Source organism: Falco punctatus, assembly GCF_963210335.1.
Source record: "Falco punctatus genome assembly, chromosome: 1".
Taxonomy (NCBI): Eukaryota; Metazoa; Chordata; class Aves; order Falconiformes; family Falconidae; genus Falco; species Falco punctatus.
The window spans coordinates 30030264-30055429 of record NC_137580.1 but is presented as its reverse complement, the minus strand read 5'-3'; the positions used below and the strand labels follow the sequence as shown (position 1 = coordinate 30055429).

At 38.9% G+C, this 25166-nt stretch overlaps 1 protein-coding gene and 1 long non-coding RNA gene across 2 annotated transcripts in view; both read left to right on the top strand.

Annotated features, from left to right (window-relative positions):
• Window positions 1-16237: 16237 nt before the first annotated feature.
• LOC308058982 overlaps window positions 16238-25166 on the top strand; it is a 44243-nt gene continuing 35314 nt past the window's right edge. Inside the window, exon 1 of the long non-coding RNA XR_013926078.1 lies at window positions 16238-16854. This is a non-coding gene — a long non-coding RNA (uncharacterized lncRNA). The remainder of the gene's footprint in view (window positions 16855-25166) is intronic.
• Window positions 22435-25166, top strand: part of LOC308058971 (uncharacterized protein) — a 39450-nt gene continuing 36718 nt past the window's right edge. The window contains exon 1 of the mRNA XM_080375639.1: window positions 22435-24015. Coding sequence (XP_080231765.1) covers window positions 22501-23967 — 1467 coding nt within the window. The 5' untranslated portion in view covers window positions 22435-22500 and the 3' untranslated portion in view covers window positions 23968-24015. The remainder of the gene's footprint in view (window positions 24016-25166) is intronic.

Below are 25166 nucleotides of genomic sequence, written 5' to 3'. Positions count from 1 at the left end.
CAATGGCACTTAAATCCTGTGGTGCTTTCAAAAATCCTATTCATCTTCTACCTTTAATTTTAGGAAGCTGTTACTTTTAAAACCCATCACACAGCAAAAATCTGAACCTGGATCAGCTGAATCACAAGCTGGCCAATCTAATCAATGATGTGGACTTCCTCACTAATCATACATCTGCTGATGTACATACAGTCTATTCCAAAAGTCTGAGTGAGTGCATATACTTGCTTTCATACAGCTCAGTGAACCAAAAAGTCGATTTGACAAAAGTAACTATTTTACAGTATATATCTCATTTTTATTTACAAAAATTTTAGTTTCCTTTTTGATGTGTGTAATTTTTCCTTTTCTTTTTTGGTCGAGTTTGTTTTTTTTCTATGGAACACTTAGACATAATCTAGAACATATGGAAATACATCCAATGTCTATCCATTTTGTTTGATGTGAGTACAAAGGCAGTGCTCCTTTTAGGGAAATGTACTTGAGACATTCATATTAGGGTAGCAAGCTTTTATGATGAAAAATGTATAATTTGTTGTAGAGATACTGATAACAACAGAAACAACAAAGGTATTTTTTTGTTCACAAAAGTATTGTAGACATGTTGAGGTCACACCTGAAGTGTTCATCTTTCAGTTATATTGGTTTCTTTGTCCAGAAACAAAAAACAAAAACCCACAGAAACCCCATGAAAGTGTGTTCCTATAAGGGTAATACAGAAAGATTTTCTTGTCAGAGAATAATTTCAGCTGTAATGCAACCTCCATATTTCAAAAAGAGCAGCAAAGGAGAAAATATTAATTCAAGAAACATACAAGAATGCTATGCATAGCATGTCATCTTGAAATCATTGTTTTCCTTTATAAATAGCTTGCAAATAAAAAAATATTCAAAAGAAACCTAACCACTTTTGCATACTTGTAAAATCATTAATTTGGGTGGAATTATTTCACATAAAAGAAAGGTTTTTTTACATTTTACCTTTAAAATTATTTTGGTATTGTTATTTAAACATCATTGTTTTCGAGAAAAAAACTAATAAAATAGGAAAGGTTGCATTTCAGTTCCTTAAAATAGTTCTTCTACTCTTTCTGAGGTGAGATACCATGTTTACAGAAAGCTTAAAATATTTATGAATCCTTACTTAGTATTCTTTTCATTATTTTTTCTCCTTCTAAAGCTAAAGGCTTAAAAGATAAGAAGAAATCTTACTGGATGGTTAAAACATTTGCTGAAATTTTCATTATGAACCAACTCAGAGATGCATGATCAGAAGACAATAAGATTTAAGACTTCTTTTTTTTTTTTTTATCTTGAAAGTCACCATATTGAAACTACCATCAGGTAACTTTATCTGATTTTATATTACAATATCATTACCTTTTTGGCTTTTACCTTTTTACTTTCCTGGATTCCTTAAGCAGGAAAAATAAATTTCTTAAGAAATAAAGAAAATATCAATATGCATAGTTATAAAATGAGAAAAGAAATAGAAAACAAACAAAGAATAGTAATTCAGAACAGTGAGTTATAGTGTTGCTTGCATACTTCATTTAAGCAGCTGCTTAAATGTTTTGCTCATTTGTTGATAATATCTCTGTCACATGTTTTCAAGGAAAGATACTGAGATAAAATTGTGAAAAATTACTAAATTTGCCCGAATAAGTTTTATTCCTGTTATTTCTTCATGCAAGTCTTGTCCTATTCTAATCTTATATCACAGGTAAAACAAATCTGGTTTTGCTAGTAACATTTGCCTTTGTAGGTTGTACACTCCTGGAGGTGTGTACAAGTAGGTTGGAGATGTGGGTGCTCCAGCTTTACACATACCTATGCCACTGCCTATAATGTGCTAATGCTCACACCAGTGAGAAAGCACCCCACTGTGCCAGTTACATATCTCAAGGTGTGGGTCCCTATGTGTCACACCCAATACTGTCACTCAAGGACGTTGTGCGGACTCCTCACAGGGTCTGGTGGAGAGGCTGCTCTGTCCAGCCACCCTGGGCAGAGGCCATGATGCCCTGGGAAAACCAGCAGCACCAAAGCATGTTTGCACTGTGGCTGCTTCCTCTCCCTAACTTCTGACTTTGTTAAGTTACCCTGAAATCTTATAGTGAAATGGAAGTATTTCAGGATTCAGAATTTCAGGTGTCAAAACATGTAATAGTACAGCAATTGAATCATTAGTTTTATTGCTGCTGATGCTGTAAAAAGACAAATAAGACTTTGCTTATAAGCTGCAAAAAAATTAAATATGCCTATATCATTTGCATAAAATGCTATTAATTTCGCTTTGTCACTTTTTTGACTTTCAGCTCATTTTCATCTTGATCCTGCATCAAATCCATGCAGCTCAGTTCTTTGGTAACTGTTTTGCAGCATAATGTTCTTTTATAGTCAAGGTAGAAGCATCAATAGGTTTCTTGTGGTTCTAACATATTCCAGAGGTTCAGAGTTTCTATGAGCAAATATAGTAAAATAATGACCTGTCCCCATATCCTCAGCCACACTGTCAAGCAAAATATTTTATTTTCTGTACTAACTCCAGCCAACACATCATGATCAAACACTGAGAGGTGAATCTTCTCAAGAAACTAACCAGGTGCTATAAGATGGTCATTGTTAGTGGATGAGAATTGTTTCACATACTAATACTGTAGCTTTAGGAAAAGCTATTCCATAAACTTTGAACATTTGGAAGGCTAGATGAATTTGTTAAATTACTTTCTTTTAATCAAGTACTAAAACGAGTTAAAATAATGCTATTTTTATCTTTGTCAACTGAAATTCTTCTTTCCCTTTATCTTCTTCAATAGTGTGGGCTTTCAGTATTATGATAGGAAACTCCTGGACAGTTGGGTACTTGCGGGGGTGATGAGAGCAGATAGTTTCCTTTAACATTTATACTTCATACAGTATATATGTTAAAGTGGTTTAAATATATATATAGGAGAATTTGCAATTTATTTTTGTCATTTGTGTCACCTCCTTTGAAAGGCATTCAAGTCACTTTAAGTCAATTTAAGGTCAAAGGATGAAAATATGAAAAAGTGGAGCTGTCAGAAACTCAAACATGCATATTGGAAATAATCTTGTTCTCATACAATAGTGTTATAAAAATGGGGGATAATCACATCCTCTGGTTTTGTCCTCTTCAATGTAATTCAAGGCAAAAGGCAGTGGGTATGAGTAGTTCTGGTAGTTTTGTGCCTTATTTAATTTAATTTAACCTACCTCAAGATAGGTTTTTGAGGAGAGTCTTTCATTATTTACCACGTGTCTCCAGTACTCATGCCTTCCCCCACCACCACCCCCCATCTTCCGGCAGCAGGGCACCAGGATTGGTTCTGAACTTGTAAACAGTTATGAAACTATTTTATATGGTGATTCACTTTGTGTGTGTGTTTGTGTGTGTGTGGGGGGTGTGTGAAGTCAGTGACTTTATTGAATAGCAATACTGAGTGGTGGATATATTTAACTTACAGTCACAGTCCAGAGCTTTGTGTTTCTTTTTATGTTAATGGCAGGATATATTTGACTAATTCCATAAAAATATGTTGCAAATTTATGTTCAGATTATATTTTCAGTCCTACTTATAGTAGTGGCATTGTGGTATGATCAGCAGATGTAATGCTTTTGTGTTTTTTCAGTCACTGATTTCTGTGACTGTGACAAACAATTTGCTAGATTTCTACCTTTAATGCAATAGAAAGTAAAAAAAAAAAAAAAAAAAAAAAAAGTAAAAAAAACTTTGCATGGATGACCATGGCTTTGTTTTCTATATGGCAAAGTCTTAAATTATATTTGCAGACGAAATCAACAAGTTTCCAAACAGCTTTTATGTGATGAGATCTTCACACAGTAGAACAGTCTGTTTCAAAACGGGATTTGAAAAGTATTGTTCTTTATTAATTTTCTATCATGGTTCACAAATGAAGTGTAAGGAAAACATTTCTATTTGTAATTTCCATTTGTATTAGAAATAAAATGAGAATTTTTAGGTTTTATTCCCTTTTTATCTTTTTATATTTTCTGAGTTGCCTGAAATATTCCTGACCTAACATTTTATAGATCATATTCAGTAGGAGGAGAAATGGTGGCATTAAAAAATTACATAAGGAAATCTAGTGAGGGAAATCTCACCAAGATGTTGCACCAGGTGAAGGAAAACATTTCAGTTCTGTGTATGTATCTAGGTCAGTGTATTTTTTGTCTGTAGGTACAGTCTCCACTAAACATAGTTACAATCCAGAGAGACCAGATGTGGTGGTGCACTTCTCCCCCTTCTCCATGCTGTCCTAGGACCTTGGGAGCTGACGGCTAGGCCTCAGTGCCTTCAGCAATGAGTTGGGCAGTTAAGCACCTCCTGACTGCATCAACAACTCTTGCTGGGCTAAGGCAGAGAACAGCACTGTCTGTACCAGCAACTGTCAGCTAGGTCTCAGTGCCCTGGGTGATGTTAGCTGGGCAGTTATCACCCCTGGGCGGTACGGGGAACTCCTACCTGACTGAGGCAGAGAATGGCACTGCCCGTGCTGGAATTCCTGTTGACTGGTCTAAGTGGGGAAGAGAAGGGATATAATCAGTTATTCCCTGACAACTGTGGCCTGAGTGGCAACCAAGTGGAACAATATATTGTTCCTGGAATTTCTGAGAAAATTACCAGCTCAGGTTGCAGTCGGGATGGAAATTTGCTGATAACTAAAGCCAGTCATCATCTCACAGCTTTATAAACAGCAGTCCTCAAGTAAGACCCTTTTGAGCTCTCCTGGACCACAGCTGGCTGTGACCAGTGTCTCTCTCCGAGTGGGACGCTGCACAGAGCTCACAAATTTTGTGATAACAGGGGGACTGTCACAGAAAGTCAACGACAGGGCCTGGGCCGATTCCCATGCTCCTAGAGGCTGAGCCCTTTGCCTGTTGATGAATGCAAAGGCATAACATATGAGTATTTCATTGAACTTGAGGGCAAACTTTTAGTAGGTATACCTTTGCTGTTATATATACACTGCAAGCTTGAAGCAGTTAGGTTGATTATATAATTTTGTGATTTGAAACATTGATTTGCTGCTAAAATCCTATGAAATGTAAATAAACCAATAAATGACCTTTTTTTTTTTTTCTCTCTCTCCCATTTAGGTCTAGTCCGTTGTCCAAGTCTGAGACTAGGAATAGATCCGGCCACACCTAAACTCTGTGACAGTTTAGAAATCAAGGAGTCTATTCTAAACCTCATGACTCAGCTGAAGAGTCTCCTTTTTGCTTTACCACACTTTCAACATCTCCCCCTTTTAAATATTAACCATTGATCAAGTCTGAGACTAAGATTGGATCCAGTTGCATCTAAACTCTGTGCGAGTTTAGAAAGCAAGGGAGTCTACTCTAAACCTCATGATTCAATGGAAAGATTTCCTTTACCTTTGATTTTATAAACTGTTTCTACCTCTGCTCTAATTTATTTTCAGTGTGATTTATCTCTGTGCATTTACTCTACATAATAAATAATAGAATGAATCTTGCCATCAAATCTTGCGTAGTCACATTTCCACATATTCATATTAAACCCATTTCACTTAAACTCTTTGATGGTCATTCTTGAAGCTACATGACGTACCACTCCTTTCGCAACACCCACACATCTTCTAGATGTAACAATTTGGAGAAGATGTAAGACAAATCTGAGGACCAAATCCAGAGGAGGGCCACGACGATGATCAGAGGGCTGGAGCACCTCCCTGGTGAAGACAAACTGAGAGGGTTAGGCTTGTTCAGCCTGAAGAAAGGAAGGCTCAGGGGAGACCTTATAGCAGCCTTCCAGTACCTAAAAGGGCCTACAAGAAAGCTGGAGAGGGACTTTTTACAAGGGCATGTAGCGACAGGACAAAGGAGAATGGCTTTAAACTGAAAGAAGATAGATTTAGATTAGTTGTTAGGAAGAATTTTTTTACTGTAAGGTTGTTAAAGCACTGGAACAACTTGCCCAGAGAAGTTGTGGATGCCCCATCCCTGGAAGTGTTCAAGGCCAAGTTGGATGGGGCTTTGAGCAACCTGATCTAGGGGAAGGTGTCCCTGTCCGTGGCAGGGGATTGGAACTAGATGGTCTTTAAGTTCCTTCCAACCCAAACCATTCTATGATTCTATGAACATTTTAAAGGATATTAAGGCAGACATCTTAAGTGGTTTATAAAGATCCATAAAAAGGAAAATTAATAAGACATCATTGGTGACATTCACCTGAGGCACATTAATTATAGATTTCTTGCCATTCAAGATTAATGTATGTCTAACAATAATCTAAAAAGGAACAGACTGAACAAAGATGGAAAAAAAATTGTTTATGCTGAACAAGGGGCAGCATAGAAGAGAGAGCAGAGCTTTACTACGCCTATACTTGCTGCACTATATTTCCCTGCCTCTACAACTTAATACACACTGACCTTTTTTAAGGTACTGTGAAGCAGACACAGTAGAAAAAGTCAAAGACTACCCACCCATTTCCAATAATGAAGGCAAAAATAAAGAAGCATATGACAAAAATGTTCTTTTCTATCTCATATTTGCTATCTAGCTCAAACAACTGGCATGTGTAGTAATAAGTAGTACCTTATGTCCCACTTACCTAAGCAGACATGCACAAATGAAACACACTTTGACTTCTAACAAAGTAAAAGATCTGCTAGACCTTCATTCTGTGCATTCTGTACATCCATCTTACACTCTTGCCATTTTATTTTTTCAAGGTCTGGCTTGCTGCAAGATACCTCACTGAAAAGGAATTAAAATACAAACAATTTTTCTCTGTCTGTGACATAGCTTCTTAAACTGACAAAATCTAACAGATTTATCTGTGGTAAAAGAGCACTGCTCATAATAAATTATGATTTATGCCCACAGGTCAAAAGGACCCTTTGTTTCCCTGTACAAAATACAAAGATGACACAATGACATTGTGGGCCTTCTCTAACAACATTTCTAATGGAAAACAATATATTATATGTAGAGGAATGAAGGCAGTGGGTTGATTGGCATTGATAATATGCAGCTGTGGCCTTGCCTCAGTGGCAGTGGTTGATTGACATGGATGATGTGCAGCTGTAGCTTGTTCCTGCTAAGTGGTTAAATAGCACTGAGGAGTGTGGGGGAGAGGGTTGGATGGAGGTGGAGTAGTATGGTCTGACCTCTGGAGGAAGGAGGTACAGTACAGTAGAATCTGACTGATGCTAAAAGCCTTGTTGCAGCCTACTAGTTTATTCGTGCTGCAACAATTATACACCTATAACAAAATACTAAAATGACTGCAGGTCCCCAGAAAAATCTTTTCTAAAAGTGTGATACTTGTATTGCACAATACACTGCAGACACTGAAACTACCCACAAAAAGGTTTTGTACAATTAAATTAGAATAGATTAGATGTCACTCATGAATTATCTTCTGCTCTTCTACAGTAATTCATTTAATTGGCCACAATGATCAACTCTGAAGTTTCTCATCTCTAGTGAATTTTTTCTGCCCAGGAGCAAAGTTTGCAGATCACTTTTCTTCAGCTCACTCATGACTAGACATGCATAAAGATTCAGCAAAAGTCAATGAAAAACACCATCCAGACAATTTTTGAAATATCACTTCCTGATTAGTTTCTACTTATTTAGCAAGGCACATTTTTAAATTTATTTCTCACCAGGTCATTCTTGATCAAGTAACACCCAGAGTTAAAAGAATCAGAGAATCATATCATAGAATGGTTTGGGTTGGAAGGGACCTGAAAGTTCATCTGGTTCCAACACCCAGGCCATGGGCAGAGACATCTTCCACTAGACCAGATTGCTCAAAGAATATAGCCAGCTGTAATATTACTGCTTTGTTAAACAGCACCTGATATTTAAGTTTGAAATCAATGGATATACAGAATTAATAGCAATAGATTTTGTCGTCAAAGTATATGACAGTAGGGGTCAGCAGTATACATGAGGAATGTACTGCTTTTATTTTTTAAAGGACAAGGAAAGCAAGATATTAATTCAGTGCAGTAAAATTTCTTTTCCTTTACCATTATTGTGTGTATGTATGTGCATATGGGCTCTTTTCCAGCTGCTGCTGTGCAGCAGGGTATTTTTCCCCTTCCTAACTATGTTATCATGGAGGTGCTACCATTGTTACTGATGGGCTCAGCCTTGGCCTGTGGTGGGTCTGTCCTGGAGCCAGCTGGTATTGGCTCTGTCGGACTTGGTGGAATCTGCTAGCACCTTCCCACAGAAGCCACCCGTGTAGTCCCCCCCCACCAAAACCTTACCACACAAACCATATATATTCCATCCCTCACCCTTGAGAACCACATATTTAAGAATTACCATTAAAATACACGTTCATGACACAATCTTCACAAACTTCACTTAGATCAACAAAAAGAAATCCCCACACCAAGAACAAAATAACATCATCACAACACTGAATGAAAGTGGACAATTAATATACAATCCACCCCTTGTCCTTTCACCACAATTACAACTGAAATTCCCCACAATCATTTTGCTCTTTGCTCTCCAACTGTGTTCAGTCCCTGTTTTGCCCATTACCTCTCCCAATTACTACCTTTATCTTGAATTCCTCAGGCCCTACATTGGATGCCAAAAAGGGCTGTGGCAGGTTGACCTTAACTGGATGGAAAAATGATCATTAAAATCTCCTGCTTAAGAGGCTAAAACATGCTTGTGGAGATGTTCCTAAAACAAATTAAACATACATTCACATGAGCTTTAAGCTCAAAATTTAACATTGAAACCCATCATGATGCAAAGTGTTAATCTAGAATAAATCCTCTTTGCTTGTAGAGATTATTAACAAGATGTTGACAGGCTAATTTTGTTATCAGCCTGCTTTATCTTGAATTGCTTATCATCATTTCTCACCCCTCAAACTTTATGTCAGCGGAGATACAATTTCTCATCTTGCAGCCATAGTAAAGCTGACACTAAGGCATATGGCCTAACTGTAATTGAGAACAGTGTGCTCCAGCACATTCACAAATGCAGTTGTGTGCCAATAACCCATCTAGGTACAGCTATCCTCCCGGGTGTCTTCCTGCTGCACTGGATAGCTGCTATACACACTATTTCAAATAAAAATAGATTAAATATAAATTGTAAACTAACAATGAAAATGACATGTCTTCCAAAGCACATTATATTAAAATTAACCTAAAAACAACTGAATCCAGATAGCTATGATAATAAACAATCTGCTTTTGGATTAATTGACCTTTTCCCAGTAGAGAAACATCAGGTGAAGCTGCATGGTTGCCTGCATTTAGCACTTAATCATTATGGCAATTTTGTAAGGGAAGCAACATTGTATTGCAGTACTCCTACAGATTCAATTTTATAAAACTGATAATTCAGGATAGGCCTTTATTCAGAGAAGAGTGGAACAAGGTTTTTCTTGTTCCCGTATTTCTTTTATTTTTCAATTGTGGAATGCCTATCCCAAAATAAGATCAGCTTTGGGGAATTTATATGTAAAAAAAAATGTTTCTCAGATACGTTATTCAAATTTCAGAAGAAAAGCTTAATAGTTTAGGGGAATGTTTCAGCTCCTGGAAATATGGACAATCTAAACATTTGGGCAAACAACAGCAAAGAATGTTATGCTATTGTAGTTTAGTGTACATGTTGTTTTTCAGGGAATGCAGTAACAGTTCCTACCTGTCTTGCTTGATTACTGATAGTACTTAAGGCTAAACCTGATGCATGAATCACTTTCTTCACTTTTCAGAAAAAAACATAATCATAATTCCAATTTTTCCTGTAATGAAAAAAAGAAAGTTTCTAAATTATTTTGTAATAAATTGAGAATATTTATAAAAAATTGTTTAAAATATGTTCAGAATATTTGTATGCATGTATATCAATATTATATGGAATAATTATTTTAAATAAATAAACTATTACAAAGTGTAAAATTAAAACTTTTTTTCTTAAAAAAAAACCAAAAGAGATATTTTGACTGTAAGATAATGTGAGAAAAAAATATAAATACATCCTTATGGACTATGACATTATTTTCAATAAATACTTCATTTCGGTAAAATGCATTTTCTAATAAGGAAAAATAAATCCTTTGTGGAATGTATTGAATTTCTTTGTCAGGCTAGACTCTTTTAGAGGTCCACGTTAGACAATAAAATATATTTTTCAAATCTGTGTAGGATAAATATGTTTGTTTTGCCTGTAGTACCATGCTTCTCAAAATTATATGTGAGGCACTGCCTTGCCTGAGTGAATAATAATGGAGGGGTTTTTTCATAATTATGGAGAAGCTAGCAGAAAAGAGGGGGGAAAACAGCCTTGATGAGAAAAATCCACTCAAGAACAATAGCTAAGTATTAATCTGGGAAGAGACTACTCAGTTCTTGGCAATGAGGATTTTATGCTCCTGTTGAGAGAAGTAATATCAAAAGACAGCAATCTGTTAAGAGGAGGACCCTACAGTGATGCAGAAGCTGTAAGCTTCTTGAGGCTGACACAGACTGGTTAAGAATCAAGGTTTACAATGGATGAGCACTTACTGCCTCCTCAAACAGCAATATACACCATATTTATGTAGGCACTACAGAGAATGTCAAATGTCAGTCAGTTAATAAGTGTATTTTTTCTTCAGAACCATCTCTAACTGCTATAAAGATTTTATCAAAATAGTCAATACTTTGTTTTTAAGTATCTGCTCTTCAGTTCCATAATGCGGTTACTTTCCAAGGCTTTCAAAGACAAATCTTGAAGGCACCAGGAAAATTACACTATTTTGAACTTTAAAGTTAGCAGTCAAGGCAGTGCACCTCAAAGGAAAGACTGATCTCTTCACAGAGAAACAGAGGTGTAAGTCATCTACTCGATAAGACAAAATGATGGGACTGAGTAACAAAAGGGAAAGCTGACTGAGGGACCTTCTTATTCTGAAAGATGTACTTTAAAAATTAGAGTCAATTACTCAGGTCCTTAACAGTAAGTGTTCTGTGGATATCAAGAAAACTCATTTTCAAAATAATGGAAAATTTAAATTTTAAAAAAGATTATTTTCTTCCTCTAGATGGGAGAAATCAGGATGAAAGCTGATACGGGTGCAAATTACCTTGTATCAGTATAGTGTGGGGTCATCCACTTTTGTGTAAAATGGGACCTGGGATCAGAAAAAATCTTCAGGACTAGTAATGTCTAACAATTTTTGTAAGGTTTAACAGGGTGGTTAAACGCATTTATGTAAACGGTATGGTAAAATACAACCATTTGTTATATAAAATACTGATACACATTTTTTGCAAAGTTTCTGCTTTTTCCCCAAGTATTCCCTGCCTTTTTTGACTCAACAGCCTACATATGTACATACGCTATTTAGATATAAATGTGTTAATATTCCCCTATACAACAAACCTTATTGATATTTTCATATTGTTTTTAACTACCTGAGGTATAATTATTTTATAATCATAGAAGTTGAAACTAAAAGAGTCTTACTAACTTTATTCTTCATACAGTCTGCTAGAGCTACGGTTTTAGCTACTTCCACTTCAAGAAAAAAAATAGTCAGGTTCTTACAGTTTCCCAAAGGAATCTATTAGGTTTAATGCACCTCACCAGAAAACAGTTTTCAATACAAATATTTTCTTCCCAGATTCATCCTGTTATTTCTAGAACCTCCACATATTTATCAGAAATAATAATTTATTGGAGGGGGGTGGGGGCTGGGGGGTGTTGAGACTATTCAGATATGTATAAATTGTGATAGTTTTCTCCTAACATTCATTTATTCTGTATTCCATTAATCATTGTATAATACATGAAGACAGTAAAACACATGACAGAATTTTCAGTGATGTCTATGATGATTTACACATTCCAGTCAAGCGTATTTTATATTTTGATTTGCATTGCAGAATCTGTATATAGTTTCAATATATTGCAGTCTGTTTAGAGTGTGCAATGTGTTTCATTTCTCTGCTGCCTATTGATTCCATAATGTTAAAAAAAGAAGCTCTAGAAGTGACAGAAGATGTTCTTAACCTTGGACCAGGTGAAGAATCATGAGTGCCTTAGACTGATAATAGCAGCACTCATTTGGGAATGCACAGCTGAGTTCCACCTGTTATACATATAATTTGGGAATTTTAGTTGGTGAATTTGCAAAGTGCACTGAAATCCTGGAAGCAAATATGCAAATGTAGTGGTCCATTTTTCCTCCCCATAACCTGTAATGTATTTTTTTTTCTGAACCTGTAATTTGTTCATACTTGGCTACAACAATCCCAAGCTTTATGAAGAAAGAGTAGAGGCTGACCTCTCTTTTCATTGTATTCCCAGTAAAATTGTACTATGTTTGACATTTAGAGTACCATACAGCAAAGAAGTGGTCTTGGTGAAGAGTACTAAATCTAGTTATTCCACATCCTTAGCAGGAATTACTACTTTGGGGCAAAAAAAATTGGGAGGTCACCTTTCCAACTCCTCTTTAAAACAGAACAACCATGCTGTTAGGCTGTACTGTCAGGAGAGAACTAGGTGACTTGAAGCCTGTGTTAACCAGGTGTGGCCTTGGTTCTGGTGGCTTCTGGTCTAGAAGCATCCCTAAACTTAGATTTTAAAGTGTGCTATGATCTGTATTCAGATCAAGGGAAGAAAAGTCTATCTGTATCTTGCTGACAGGGACATTTCTGAATATTCAGCCAGACTTTTATGTTATGCACATCTTTTCATTAAATGAAAATGGTCAGTTGTTAATCTACTTTCCTGGATTCAACTGAGCAAAGTGCAATTCAACACTTTTGATGTAAGGTATTTTCCAAGCATACTACAATATCAGACAATTTTGCCTGTGTTTAGATGTTTCTGAAAATGTGCAGGCATACAAATTTCAGCTAGTAGTTCATATTGGAGGCCACCATTCATTTTAAACTCTGCAAGTTTAAGTAGCTCTGGAAAATAGGTTCTTTAGAGTCTTTTATGAGATTTACATACCTTGACCTTCCTAAAGGCCTAGATATGTGACTTGAGTTAGCCTAAGTCATTTAGATAATTTTAAGCATTTAGCCTACATGTCAAACATTTCCACATAAGAGTTCCAGGAGCTTAAGCAAGCTAGTCTTTCAGAACATGTTATAATTGCATGGGACTTAAGGAACTGACACTTTATTTCCATAGCCAAACAGTATACTCATTCTATACTGAGACTGTGAAAACAAATTTTTGCCATGATACTTGAAACTACTTCTGCAGCATTACATACTGTAAAGAAAAGGTTTGCATTTTCCTTTACTTATAACAAAGCACTTAGTGCATTCAGTTTCATTACAGGCATGATCATCCTCCCAGAGAATTAGTGAAAAATTTTCATTGACTTTAATTGTTCAGGATAAAAAATTAGGAAGTACTACTGAAATCTGTTTGTAAAGTCCTAACAATTTTATTTAGGGGGGGTGGGGGCTATTTATGGTTTTTATGTGTTTTAAAACATGAAATGTAACTTTTTTCTGATTTTGAATTTCATAGTGACAAGTGTCAGTTTATTTTTAATTGCATAACATTTAGTAGAAGTCACCAAATGAAATAAGGATGGTTGTGCATTTAAGACAGTTGAGATGAGATAGACTGCAGATGTCAAAACTTACTATATTTGGCAGAAGGCTTCCTTAGATCTCCTTATTGACAGCAAAATCTGAGTACATTTTCTCAGGACTTCTTCCTGTGCATTTGCCAATACTTGTTATCAGATGTTTCTTTTTTGTTGTTACTGAGTAACTTTATTCCCAAATTTTAAGTCAAATACTATAAGGCTGGGGTGGGGCAAGAGCTCAGTATCAAAGTTTTCTTAATATTTAGTATAGTTTTAAATGAAAAGTTTCATGTTGCAGAGTGAAAATAATTTCAGTTTGTCTATAAAGATTTTTGATTGTTAAAGGATGAAAAAGATACCAGGCCAAAATGAAAATTTCCAGTTGAACTGAACTAATGCTTCCATTTTCCTGAAATCTATGTGTAAATAAATTTTATATATAAATATATAGTGATATATAATATTTTTTATTGGTCAGAAATTTAAAAAAAGTAGAAATCCATTGTAAATTAACTCTAAATTGATACCAGTAGCCAAATAAAAAAAACCAAAAGTATTAATTATGTTTTGCTATTAAAGAACAATTCTCCAACAATAGTGTATTATCAGACATCAGCAAATTTAATTTGACAACAGAAAAGGAAAAGCACAGATCAAGAGGAGCAAAATAAATAATATCCAGCTCTCCCTAATCAGGGGGGAAAAAAATCTGACTTTACTAAATTCTGACTTAATAACAGGACATATATTTCTACACCCAGCTTCTGGTGTCAGTGATCTTTTTGTTAATATATTATAAAATAATCTGTCAGCTTTGAAATGCAATGTAACTAGCTTACTTGTGTATCCTTCTATTTGTGTGCAGACAATAAATGTTCCAGATAAAGCTCAGCAGCTACACTGTATTTTACTAAACCGCCATTATATACAACTTACAAAAAGCTACAGGGGCTTTATAATTAATTAAAATGGACCCTTAAGGCTTTTCTAACATCACACTACCACTGTCAGAATAGGAACTATATAAACATATATAGGAACTATCTAGACATCTACAGTTCTGGAAATAATTTTCTGTGTTGTCCTTAAATTGTCAGAAAAAAAGAAAAAAAAAATCAAAAATCAGCAAGAAGAATAATCTGCAACAGTACAGAGGCCCAGAGAAGGTGGTGTACAAGGAAGACATGATAACAATGGCAATGCATACACAGCAGGATTGAGACCTGATGCCCAAGTCTTAGTCCTACTTCTATCATGGATTGAACTTGACACTTCTGATTTGCATAATTTTGCAAACATGAGAAGGAGTTGAGATTGTGTCTTTAAAATAGGGATAGCTAGATAAGAAGTACTGGGAGACCTGACTTTTGAAATTGAGTTTTGGAGTCTGTGTTCTTTGTGATAACTGAACCTCAGCAGGATTAATGACATTTACGCTCTTCAAAAATGTATTATGAACATTTAACTAATGTTCGTAAGTAACATTTATATGGAACATACTGTTGAAGACATTGCAAGGAGTAGAAATACTACTGGGAAATTCCTGACTTGTCTCTCACAGTAATTTCTTTAGGTTCTGTATATTCCTATGAGTGAGCTACAGCCTGGGTCTGAAGTTTGCTATGTTCTCTCTTACCCTGCTGGTTCTTTTTCATTTTGATAGGTGAAAGGATTTCCAAGTATGGCTGAATTCCATCTATCACTTGTTTCTATTCTGTCGTCCTCTTTTCATACAAATACTTTATAAAATGCTTTAAGTTTAAACACACAAGACTAGCAATAGTCATCTTTTATCATCTTTCTTAAATCAGCATTCACTAAAAATGGTTTGGTTTTTTTATTATTATTATTTTTACAGGCACAGCAATTTAATAATGAATCCTAGCCTGTGGATTTATAAACCACATCAGTTTTCAGCTATGTTTGTTATGTAGTATGAAGGTAAGTCTATGTGAAGTTTACAGCGTTGTTTGCAGTATGCCAATAGGCAAAAGACAGTTGATGTCTGTTAATTAGAGATGCATTATGCAAAAATCATACATTGATCTAAAAGTTTTTTTACCTTCCAGTAATAAGAATTGCATATATCCTAATAATATTTTACACAGAAAGTTTCCTGAAGCAGGAATTTTCAAGGATCTCCCTTTTCCACAGATTTCCAGACACTGGGCTGTCTTTTCCATGTCACGTAGCCAAATATAAGGCATACTTCTTGTCACATGAAAGAGAAGGGGGAGATTTTCTCAAACCCTAGAGTATGATCTGTTTATTAGTACCCTGGGAAAGACAAGACCCTTGTGCCCAACCAGTCTGTTCGCATCCTGGTATAGGGACCCTTCACTGAACAGTCTTGCTGGATCAGAGGGTGATTTGACTGCTTTATTCAGGGAAACAGCCAACAGCATAAGGGGGACCCCCCAGTGGCTCTTCCCACTTTATTCCAATATGTAATCTGCTGCTGGTGACTGCTAGCGCCCACGAAGGACTAACACTAACAGTTTATGGAATAACACTACTAATATGAAATCATGAAAAATTAAGGTTCGTGATTGCCCATGATAGGAACTGTCTGTAAAAACAAGCTTGAAGTGATATACAACCAAACTATGAGTTTGTTATTTAGTGCACATATGTGGAGAATTGGTTAGCTGAACAAGGGCACTTTAACATCGGAATGTTGAGTCATCAAGATCTTAAGAAGTATCGAAGACAGCTTACGTGAAGACTAATGGTTCACAAAGACACTCTATCCTTGTTATCTTTGGTGAAAGTAAGAACAAGGACCTTATGGTTAAAGAAATGAGAACTATGCCCAGAAACAAAGAGTGCTGACGAAGGTTGACCTTTTAGGTGGCCAGCCAATGAGGAGCTTAACTTTTGCAATATGTATGACCTAATTATAACTGCTATAAAATATGTAACCGTAGCTTAATAAATGAAGTATGCTGATCTCTCATATTGAGTGGCTGCTTCTTCCCTCCGTTCCGGCAAATGGCAACAAATTGGCGCCCGAACAGGGACCTGGAACGGGACCAGAGGACATAGGACCGGCGACCCGATAGCGGAGTCCGGACCCGGCGACCCGATAGCGGAGTCCGGGAGCCACGGTCGGCGGAGAATTTGAGTGCGGTCCTGTAAGCAGCGCAGGAGGCGGAAGGGATATCTTCCCCGCGCCCGGGAGCACCTATAGAGGCTGTCCCGCCTGCTACGCGCCGCCGAAGTCTGCAAAGGCTGCAATTGCGCGCAAATTGAGGTATGAACAGACAAGCGGCGTATAATTTGCTCGAATGCTTTTTAGAAAAGCGGGGCACTGAGGGGATAGATCTGAAAAAGGAACTTCCTGACTTATTAAGCTATGGCGTGGTCAGGGGATTTTTTGCAGATCCTAATACAGTTTTTGAGGAAAGCGAGTGGCGAAAGCTAGGGGATAAATTATTCGATGCTGTTATAAGTGAGGAAAAAACAGCAAAGAAATTAATGAAGCCGTGGCGGGCAGTTATAAATACTATCACTATGCATAAAGCTGAACAAAAAGTTGCTGCTGCTGCAGCTGAGAGGCTAGACGGTACGGCTTCTACCAGAGTGCCCTCTGTGCAGCAAGCAAGTGCTACTCCTTCGCCTGACTGCCCTTTGCCCCCTTCCGTGCGCACCTTGGTTGTCCCACAGAACCCTAGTGGACCTTGGGATCTATCCCGTTTAAGTTCCACTTTAGGAAATGGGTCGACAAGCTCACATCAAGCTGACGGGGTAGCTCTAAGGGAGATGCTCACGGCTCCTCCTGCCTCCACAGCAATAATCGACACTAGTGAGGCAGAACAACCGGTGCTAGGTACTGTCGCACCAGCCTCTGGACGAGGAAATAATCCCTTTTTGGGCCGTGGTGTGTCAAACCTTGCTTCAGAACGTCAGCGATGTTGGCAAAAGGTCGCGGAGGCGGCTATGAGCTCAGGCGATCAAGAAGCTGCAGCTAATCTCATAACTGAAACATCTGCATTTCCAGTCATGTATCAGCCAGATGGCCAAGGTAACCTAATGGCCACAATTCAGAATTTAGATTGGAAACTACTTACTCAGTTACGAGCCACAGTTAATGATTCAGGTATTAAGGGAGAGCCTACACGCCAGATGTTAGACTACCTTTGGGGAACTAACATCTTGCTTCCAGGGGATATACGAAGTATAATGAAGTTAATTCTTACACAACATCAACAACTATTGTTTAATGCACACTGGCAAGCAGCCTGTATGAGGTCCGTAGCCGAAGTGAGACAACCAGGCGACCCTTTGCACGGGGTTACACTTGATGAGCTTATGGGACTTGGCCCCTATTTACGTCTTGAAGCTCAGGCGTTAATAGGTCCAGATAAAGCTAAGGAGGCAATGTTACTTGCTCGACAAGCTTTTGATCAGCTTAAAGAGCCTGGGGGAATTCCTTCCTACATGGGAATTAAACAAGGAAGGGAAGAGCCTTTTGGATTGTTCATTGACAGGGTGGCCAGCGCTATACAAGCGGCAGGCGTTCCCGACTATCTGAAAGGTACCATTTTAAAGCAATGCGCAATCCAAAACTCTAATCCTGCTACTCGAAACATTTTAGCCACCCTTCCCGCTACTTGGTCAATCGAGGAGGGTTTAGAGCGGATGGCACAGGTACCAGTGGGACCACAAGCTATGCTAGTGGAAGCTGTGAAAGAGTTAGGGAAAAACTTACAAGAGCATACCCGCTCATCGCACAGCCAAATTATGGCAGCTCTTGCACCTTTGCAAACTCCGGTAACTCGTCCGGCGCCCCGTGGATCAGTTCGTCCCCGGTGTTACCGTTGCGGAGTAATCGGACATATGAGAAGAGAATGCAACGCAGGTCCAGTCTGGTGTAAACGATGCAATTCTGACTCGCATGCTGAAACAACTTGTAAACAAAGAAGGTCGGGAAACGGGACGACCAGCGGGAGGAACCGCCCCGCGTCGACACAAAATGCGGCCGCTTATCCAGCATCCACCAACAACAACCCTTTTCTCTCCAACCCGCCACCAGCGGAAGCCTTGGGCTGGACCTGGCAACAGCAGTAAATTGCACCCTAATAGACTCTAACACCACGCGAATTGCTACGGGTGTACAAGGACCTGTTCGAGTAAATGGCCAAGCCGTTGGAGCATTATTAATAGGTCGCTCCTCAGCCACTATGGAGGGTCTCACTGTGTTAACGGGCCTGATTGATAAAGACTATCAAGGTGAAATACAGATAATGGTTCAAACATTGTTTCCACCCTTATTTGTTCCAAGAGGATCAAAGATTGCACAGCTTATACCTTTACCTCACCTAACTGAAACCATTGCCCCTGTACAGACTACTCCACGAGGCTCTGGAGCTTTTGGTTCCACAGACCAAATAGCTTTATTAACCCTTGGGTTACGACAGCGACCTCGCAAAGCAGTTTCGGTACAGTATGTGGATCGGATGATTACACTTTCCGCTCTATTGGATACCGGGGCAGATGTCTCTATTATTAGTGAACGTTATTGGCCATCTGATTGGCCCTCTCACACTACAGGTGCTACTGTAGCCGGAGTGGGAGGACTCACTTTAGCTCGCAAGTCACCCCTCCTCCAATGGACTATAGGAGAAAAGGTTATCAGTTGTTGTGCCTCTATCATTCCGTTACCTGACGGGGTGCAAGCCCTAATAGGACGTGACATACTTGCACAAATGGGAATGGTTCTGACTACAGAAACCCCTTTTTAGGGACGGCCATTGTTTGGACTTTCCCAATCCAGTTGAAATGGAAGACTAATACACCTGTGTGGATTGAGCAGTGGCCGTTAAAAAAGGAAAGTCTAGAACAGGCCCACAAATTAATACAAGAACAGTTTTCACAAGGACACTTGCGACTCTCGACCAGTCCATGGAATACGCCAATCTTTGTCATCAAGAAAAAATCTGGAAAGTACCGGTTGCTCCATGATCTTCGTGCAGTTAACAAACAGATGCACGACATGGGTGCATTGCAGCCGGGATTGCCCAACCCAGCCATGATCCCTGAAGGATGGCATATTCTCATTGTAGATTTGAAAGACTGTTTCTTCACCATTGCACTACATGAAAAAGATAAACAGCGCTTCGCATTTACTCTACCTTCGCTCAATCGCGAAAGGCCCGATCAGCGGTTTGAATGGACTGTACTGCCACAGGGTATGCGAAATTCGCCCACCCTCTGCCAAATCTACGTCGATGATGCTCTACAGCCTTTGCGCGAGCAGTGGAAAGAGACACTCATCTACCATTACATGGATGACATTCTGTTGGCTCAAGTGTCCCCTTTTTCTACCACACAAAAGGAGGAGTTAAAACAGCGCCTCGCATGCAGGGGCTTGATAATTGCACCTGAAAAGATACAGGAAACAAGCCCCTGGAAATATTTAGGTTGGCACATAACGGATGCTGCCATCCGACCTCAAAAACTAACAATACATTTAGAGCTCCGTACTCTGCATGATGCTCAAAAACTCTTAGGTGATCTTCAGTGGTTGCGCCCAGTTGTGGGAATTCCGAATGAGTTGTTAAATCAACTCCGCCCTTTATTAAAAGGAACGGACCCCGCAGCGCCAATTCATCTATCAGACAAACAATGCCAAGTGTTACAACAGATTGCGTCTTTAGTAGCTGAGCGGTCTACGCAACGCCGTCTCGCTGATGTACCTATTGACTTAACTATTTTGTGTGGCGAACAACACCTTATGGCTGCTTTAACACAAAATAAAAAGAAAACGGGGGAGACGGACACCATTGTGCTGGAATGGATAGCACCCCCGCTGCAACCTCGCCGCACAGTACAAGAAAAGATCAGTACTCTGGCTGAATTAATAAAGAAGGGCCGCCGCCGTATCCTCCAGATAGACGGTGCCCCTCCTAAAACAATTTGGGTACCAATAAAACAGACAGACTTTGAATGGTATATTCAAACCTCAGAAGAACTGCAAGCGGCTTTATTTACTGATGGGGCAACCCTGATAGCTAAACCATTGACATCGACTACCCTTTCTTGGATGGAGAACCGGAGCTGGATTGTCAAACCTAAGCGGTCGGCTCAGCCCCTCCCAGAAGCCCTCACCGCTTTCACAGATGCCGGACGACGATCACAAACTGCTGCAGTTACATGGAAAGAAAACACACAATGGAAGCACCAGATCTTGCAGGCTCAACCAGAGGACTCCTTACAAACTTTGGAGTTGTTCGCGGTAGTATGGGCATTCCTAAAGTGGCAACATATACCGTTGAATATTGTGTCAGACTCTCTATATGTGGTGGGAATAGCCAATCGTATCGAGGACGCCAGCCTCCGCGAACTGAAGAATCGTCGGCTGTCTAGCCTGCTGATTAGCTTTCAGTTAGCAATCAATCAAAGAACGGAGCCTTATGCGGTACTCCATATCAGAAGTCATCAGTGGAATGAAGGTCTTGGTGAGGGGAATGCTAGAGCTGATCGTCTTGTCGCGACAGGCATAGAACCTCCATTGTCACCGCATTGCCGTGCCCGGGAATCTCATGCTGTATTCCACCAAAACGCCAGAGGATTAGCGCAATCCTACAACATTTCTTTAGCAGAAGCCCGTGCTATTGTGAAAGCGTGTACTATTTGCAGTCACCATAATTCGGGAATAGGACTTGGCTGTGGAGTAAACCCCAGAGGCTTAAAGGCCAATGCAATTTGGCAAATGGACGTCACACATGTATCTTCTTTGGGTCGTTTAAAATACTTGCATGTAACAATAGACACGTACAGCCATATGTTATGGGCCACTCCACAGCCAGGGGAGAAGGTTCGCGATGTCCGGCGACATTTGACTAGTTGTTTTGCAGTAATGGGAGTGCCTGCCACTATTAAAACAGACAATGGTCCAGCCTATAGTAGTGGACCTTTCAAGCGCTTCTTGCAGCTTTGGGACATCACTCATGTTACTGGCATTCCCTACTCTCCTACGGGGCAGGCGATAGTTGAAAGGGCTAACGGGACAATTAAGAAATATTTGGACAAATTTAAAGATATTCCTGATGTTCGTGAGCAAGTTAACAAAACACTCTTTGTACTTAACTATCTATGTGTTTTTGGGGATAGTGATGTTCCACCTGCTCTTAGGCATCATTTGCCCAAAACCAATGTAGAGACCCCACAAATGAAAGTGCTGTATAAGGATTCAAAAACAGGGCTCTGGAAAGGTCCAGTTGATGTGATCTATATCGGTCGCGGTTATGTCTGTGTCTCTACCCCTGCAGGTACACTCTGGGTCCCTAGCCGATGGGTGAAGCCGGTAGTAGAAGAGAATAATAAAAATAGTCCCGAAGAGCAGCAAAAAACAGTACGAAATACTGCTCCCGTCCGTGACGAGACGTAGTACCACGTCAGATGCTATCACAGGGGAAGGCTCACGTGTGAGCGAACTGAAAGAACTATCTGCTACCGTAATAATTTGTATTATATGCTATTATTATGATCCTTAGGTTTTATGTAGATGTTACACTTACGGAAAAGAGTAGTGGTGTTGTAAAAAGCTTGCAAATTGCTAGTGTGAGAGTTGCTTAAACGAACAGTTTATATTAACTAAGCTGTTGCTTGCTACAGGGCATGAATTGTTAAACAGTGACTAATATTTCTACTACCAAACCCACTGGGTCGAATTGATAATTGAGCTGACAAAAAGATTATTGGTTGGCGGTCTCGAGTACAGTAAGACCAATCTAATGCTGGATATTTGGCCTGTCTCCAAAGAAGATCAACGGTTTGTTTGAAAATTAAGTAAGACCAAGTGAAAAACATCTTTGAAACAGTGATTTATCTTTTAGGTCCACATTATTAAGAAAAGTTTTGAGTCTCATATCATACAACATTAGTGTAAACATAGATGATGGCACTGTTTTGGGGGATTAGTCTATTAAATATGGTTGTTGTTTTTGCTTTACATAGAATAGACCCTAGACAAAATATGTGGGTTACATGGGCAAATCAATCAGGAGTTACAGATTTTTGTCTTTCCCTGCAGAAAGCAAGTGATCCTTTCCGAACATGTCTAATTGGTTACCCTTATATACATTGGCCTGATTTTGAACCTTTGGGAGTAAATTATACAACCATAGATCAATCATACTTAACCTGGTTAAACCGGAAGTATAATGACATGAATTTTGGCTTTGGTGATAACTGTACCTGGTGGAATAGTACACTTGTTAAGAATACGTATTTTTTACAACAGTTGATTTACCATTTAAATAAATCAATCCATTTACCTCAGCAAGAATTAGACCTATGGGGTTCTTTTCCAGCTGCTGGGCCTTTAGTAAATGTTAGTCAAAAGCTTAATTGTACCAGAGTTTACCCCCTATTTCGACCTATCAATGGCTCAGGTGCTATCATGTTTGGAGATGAATGGAAACGCATCATGCACCGTGATAATGTAATACAATTTTACTTAGGATATCAGAATGTATCAGGGAATTCTAACCATTGGAACACCTCAAAATATGCCGGTGAATTTGATGTGGAAAGTGTTACGGCGAAATTATTACCGGAAGGATATTTTCTAATATGTGGAGACAGAGCGTGGCCTGCCATACCATTTCGTCCCGTGGGAGGACCCTGTTATATAGGCAAGTTAACCATGTTTGCACCCACCATGCGTGACTTGGTAAGACAAGCGAATAGAGCAAAACGCAGTCTTAATGATATAAAGCCAGATTGTAATGATAATGTAAATCTTGGCACAGTGGCTGGAACTGTAGCTCTTTCATTTTTTCTTCCTGGTGGCGCAGCAGCTGCGAATTGGGCTAAAATAAAAACTCTAGCTTGCTGGGCAGTGAAACAATTTAATTCTACAACTGACATTTTATCAGGTCTTGCCACTGATGTTGATAGCTTACGCCACGCAATCTTGCAAAATAGAGCTGCTATAGATTTTTTGCTTTTAGCAAATGGGCATGGATGTCAGGATTTTGAAGGCATGTGTTGCCTAAATCTTTCTGATCATTCACAAAGTATTCATCGACAGCTAGAAGAGTTAAGAAATCGTATGCATCATGTCAAAGAAGGTTCATCAGGCATAGATTCTTGGTTTGCTTCTTTAGGCATAAATGGATGGTTAAGAGACTTGTTAAAACAGGGTTTATCTGTATTGCTGTTTATTGCTTTATTATTGCTTTTGTTACCTTGTATTCTTTCTTGTATCCGAAAATTATTTGAACGTGTTACCCAATCCTTCCTTGTCCAAAAAGAAAATGGGGGAATTGTGGAGAATTGGTTAGCTGAACAAGGGCACTTTAACATCGGAATGTTGAGTCATCAAGATCTTAAGAAGTATCGAAGACAGCTTACGTGAAGACTAATGGTTCACAAAGACACTCTATCCTTGTTATCTTTGGTGAAAGTAAGAACAAGGACCTTATGGTTAAAGAAATGAGAACTATGCCCAGAAACAAAGAGTGCTGACGAAGGTTGACCTTTTAGGTGGCCAGCCAATGAGGAGCTTAACTTTTGCAATATGTATGACCTAATTATAACTGCTATAAAATATGTAACCGTAGCTTAATAAATGAAGTATGCTGATCTCTCATATTGAGTGGCTGCTTCTTCCCTCCGTTCCGGCAAATGGCAACACACATAAGATAAAGTTCTCACCCAATAGGTGTCCCTACAGGAAGGAAGACAGATTCAGCCCGTCAACTGATCCCAGAAGTTACAATGGAGTCTTCCCTAACTACCCTCCTTTGCATACTTTTTACACTTCATACTGCATTGCGTATTCATTCATCATACATGGGATTAGTTACAAGTTTCTTGCTTCTAATGCATTATGCACCCTCAGACAGCCTACTGAAGTTCTCTCCTAACTATGCATGCTTCTCAAGCAGGGTTTTTCCCTCTTTCAGGGGGACTATTTGAGTTGGGGATCATGACCTCCCACTACCACAATTATCATTTGTCCTATTTTCAACTAGTTTTCGGTTGATGTCAGTGGATTGCAACACCTTACCAGCCTGTCTCCTCTTATAGCCAGAACTTTCCTCACTTGGAGGCTTCTTTCTCTGTAACTTAGACAATGGTGTTCTTTTCACTTTTTTCTTTGTTCCTCATCCTCCCCAAGGCTGACTCCCTTGATTAGAAGTCACTTCATTCATTATAACTTTAGAGAATGAGTCAGCTTGACTTAGCTTTGTGAACATTTAATCAGAGTTGGGTAGTCTGGGAGTTTAGACAACAAATCCCCCACTTTGGACTTATTTCAGGCCAGGATTTGTCCATTTCTATCACATTTAGGTGGAGCCTGAGTAAGTCTAGTCATACATAGTTGTTACTGACTGACATCATGTGACCAGTGAGGTGTAGTAGTACCTTGGAAGCAGGTAGCTTTGAGATGGAGGTGTGTGTTAGTATTACAACGAGATTATTTCATCTGAGGAAAGTAATTTTGCCACAATGGTTGGCTCAGCCACGGACATCTCATGGATTCTTCATTTGACAACTGCTATGCAGCTTATCAGCTGTGTGGTACCATCAGGTTCCTGTTCCCACAGGGAG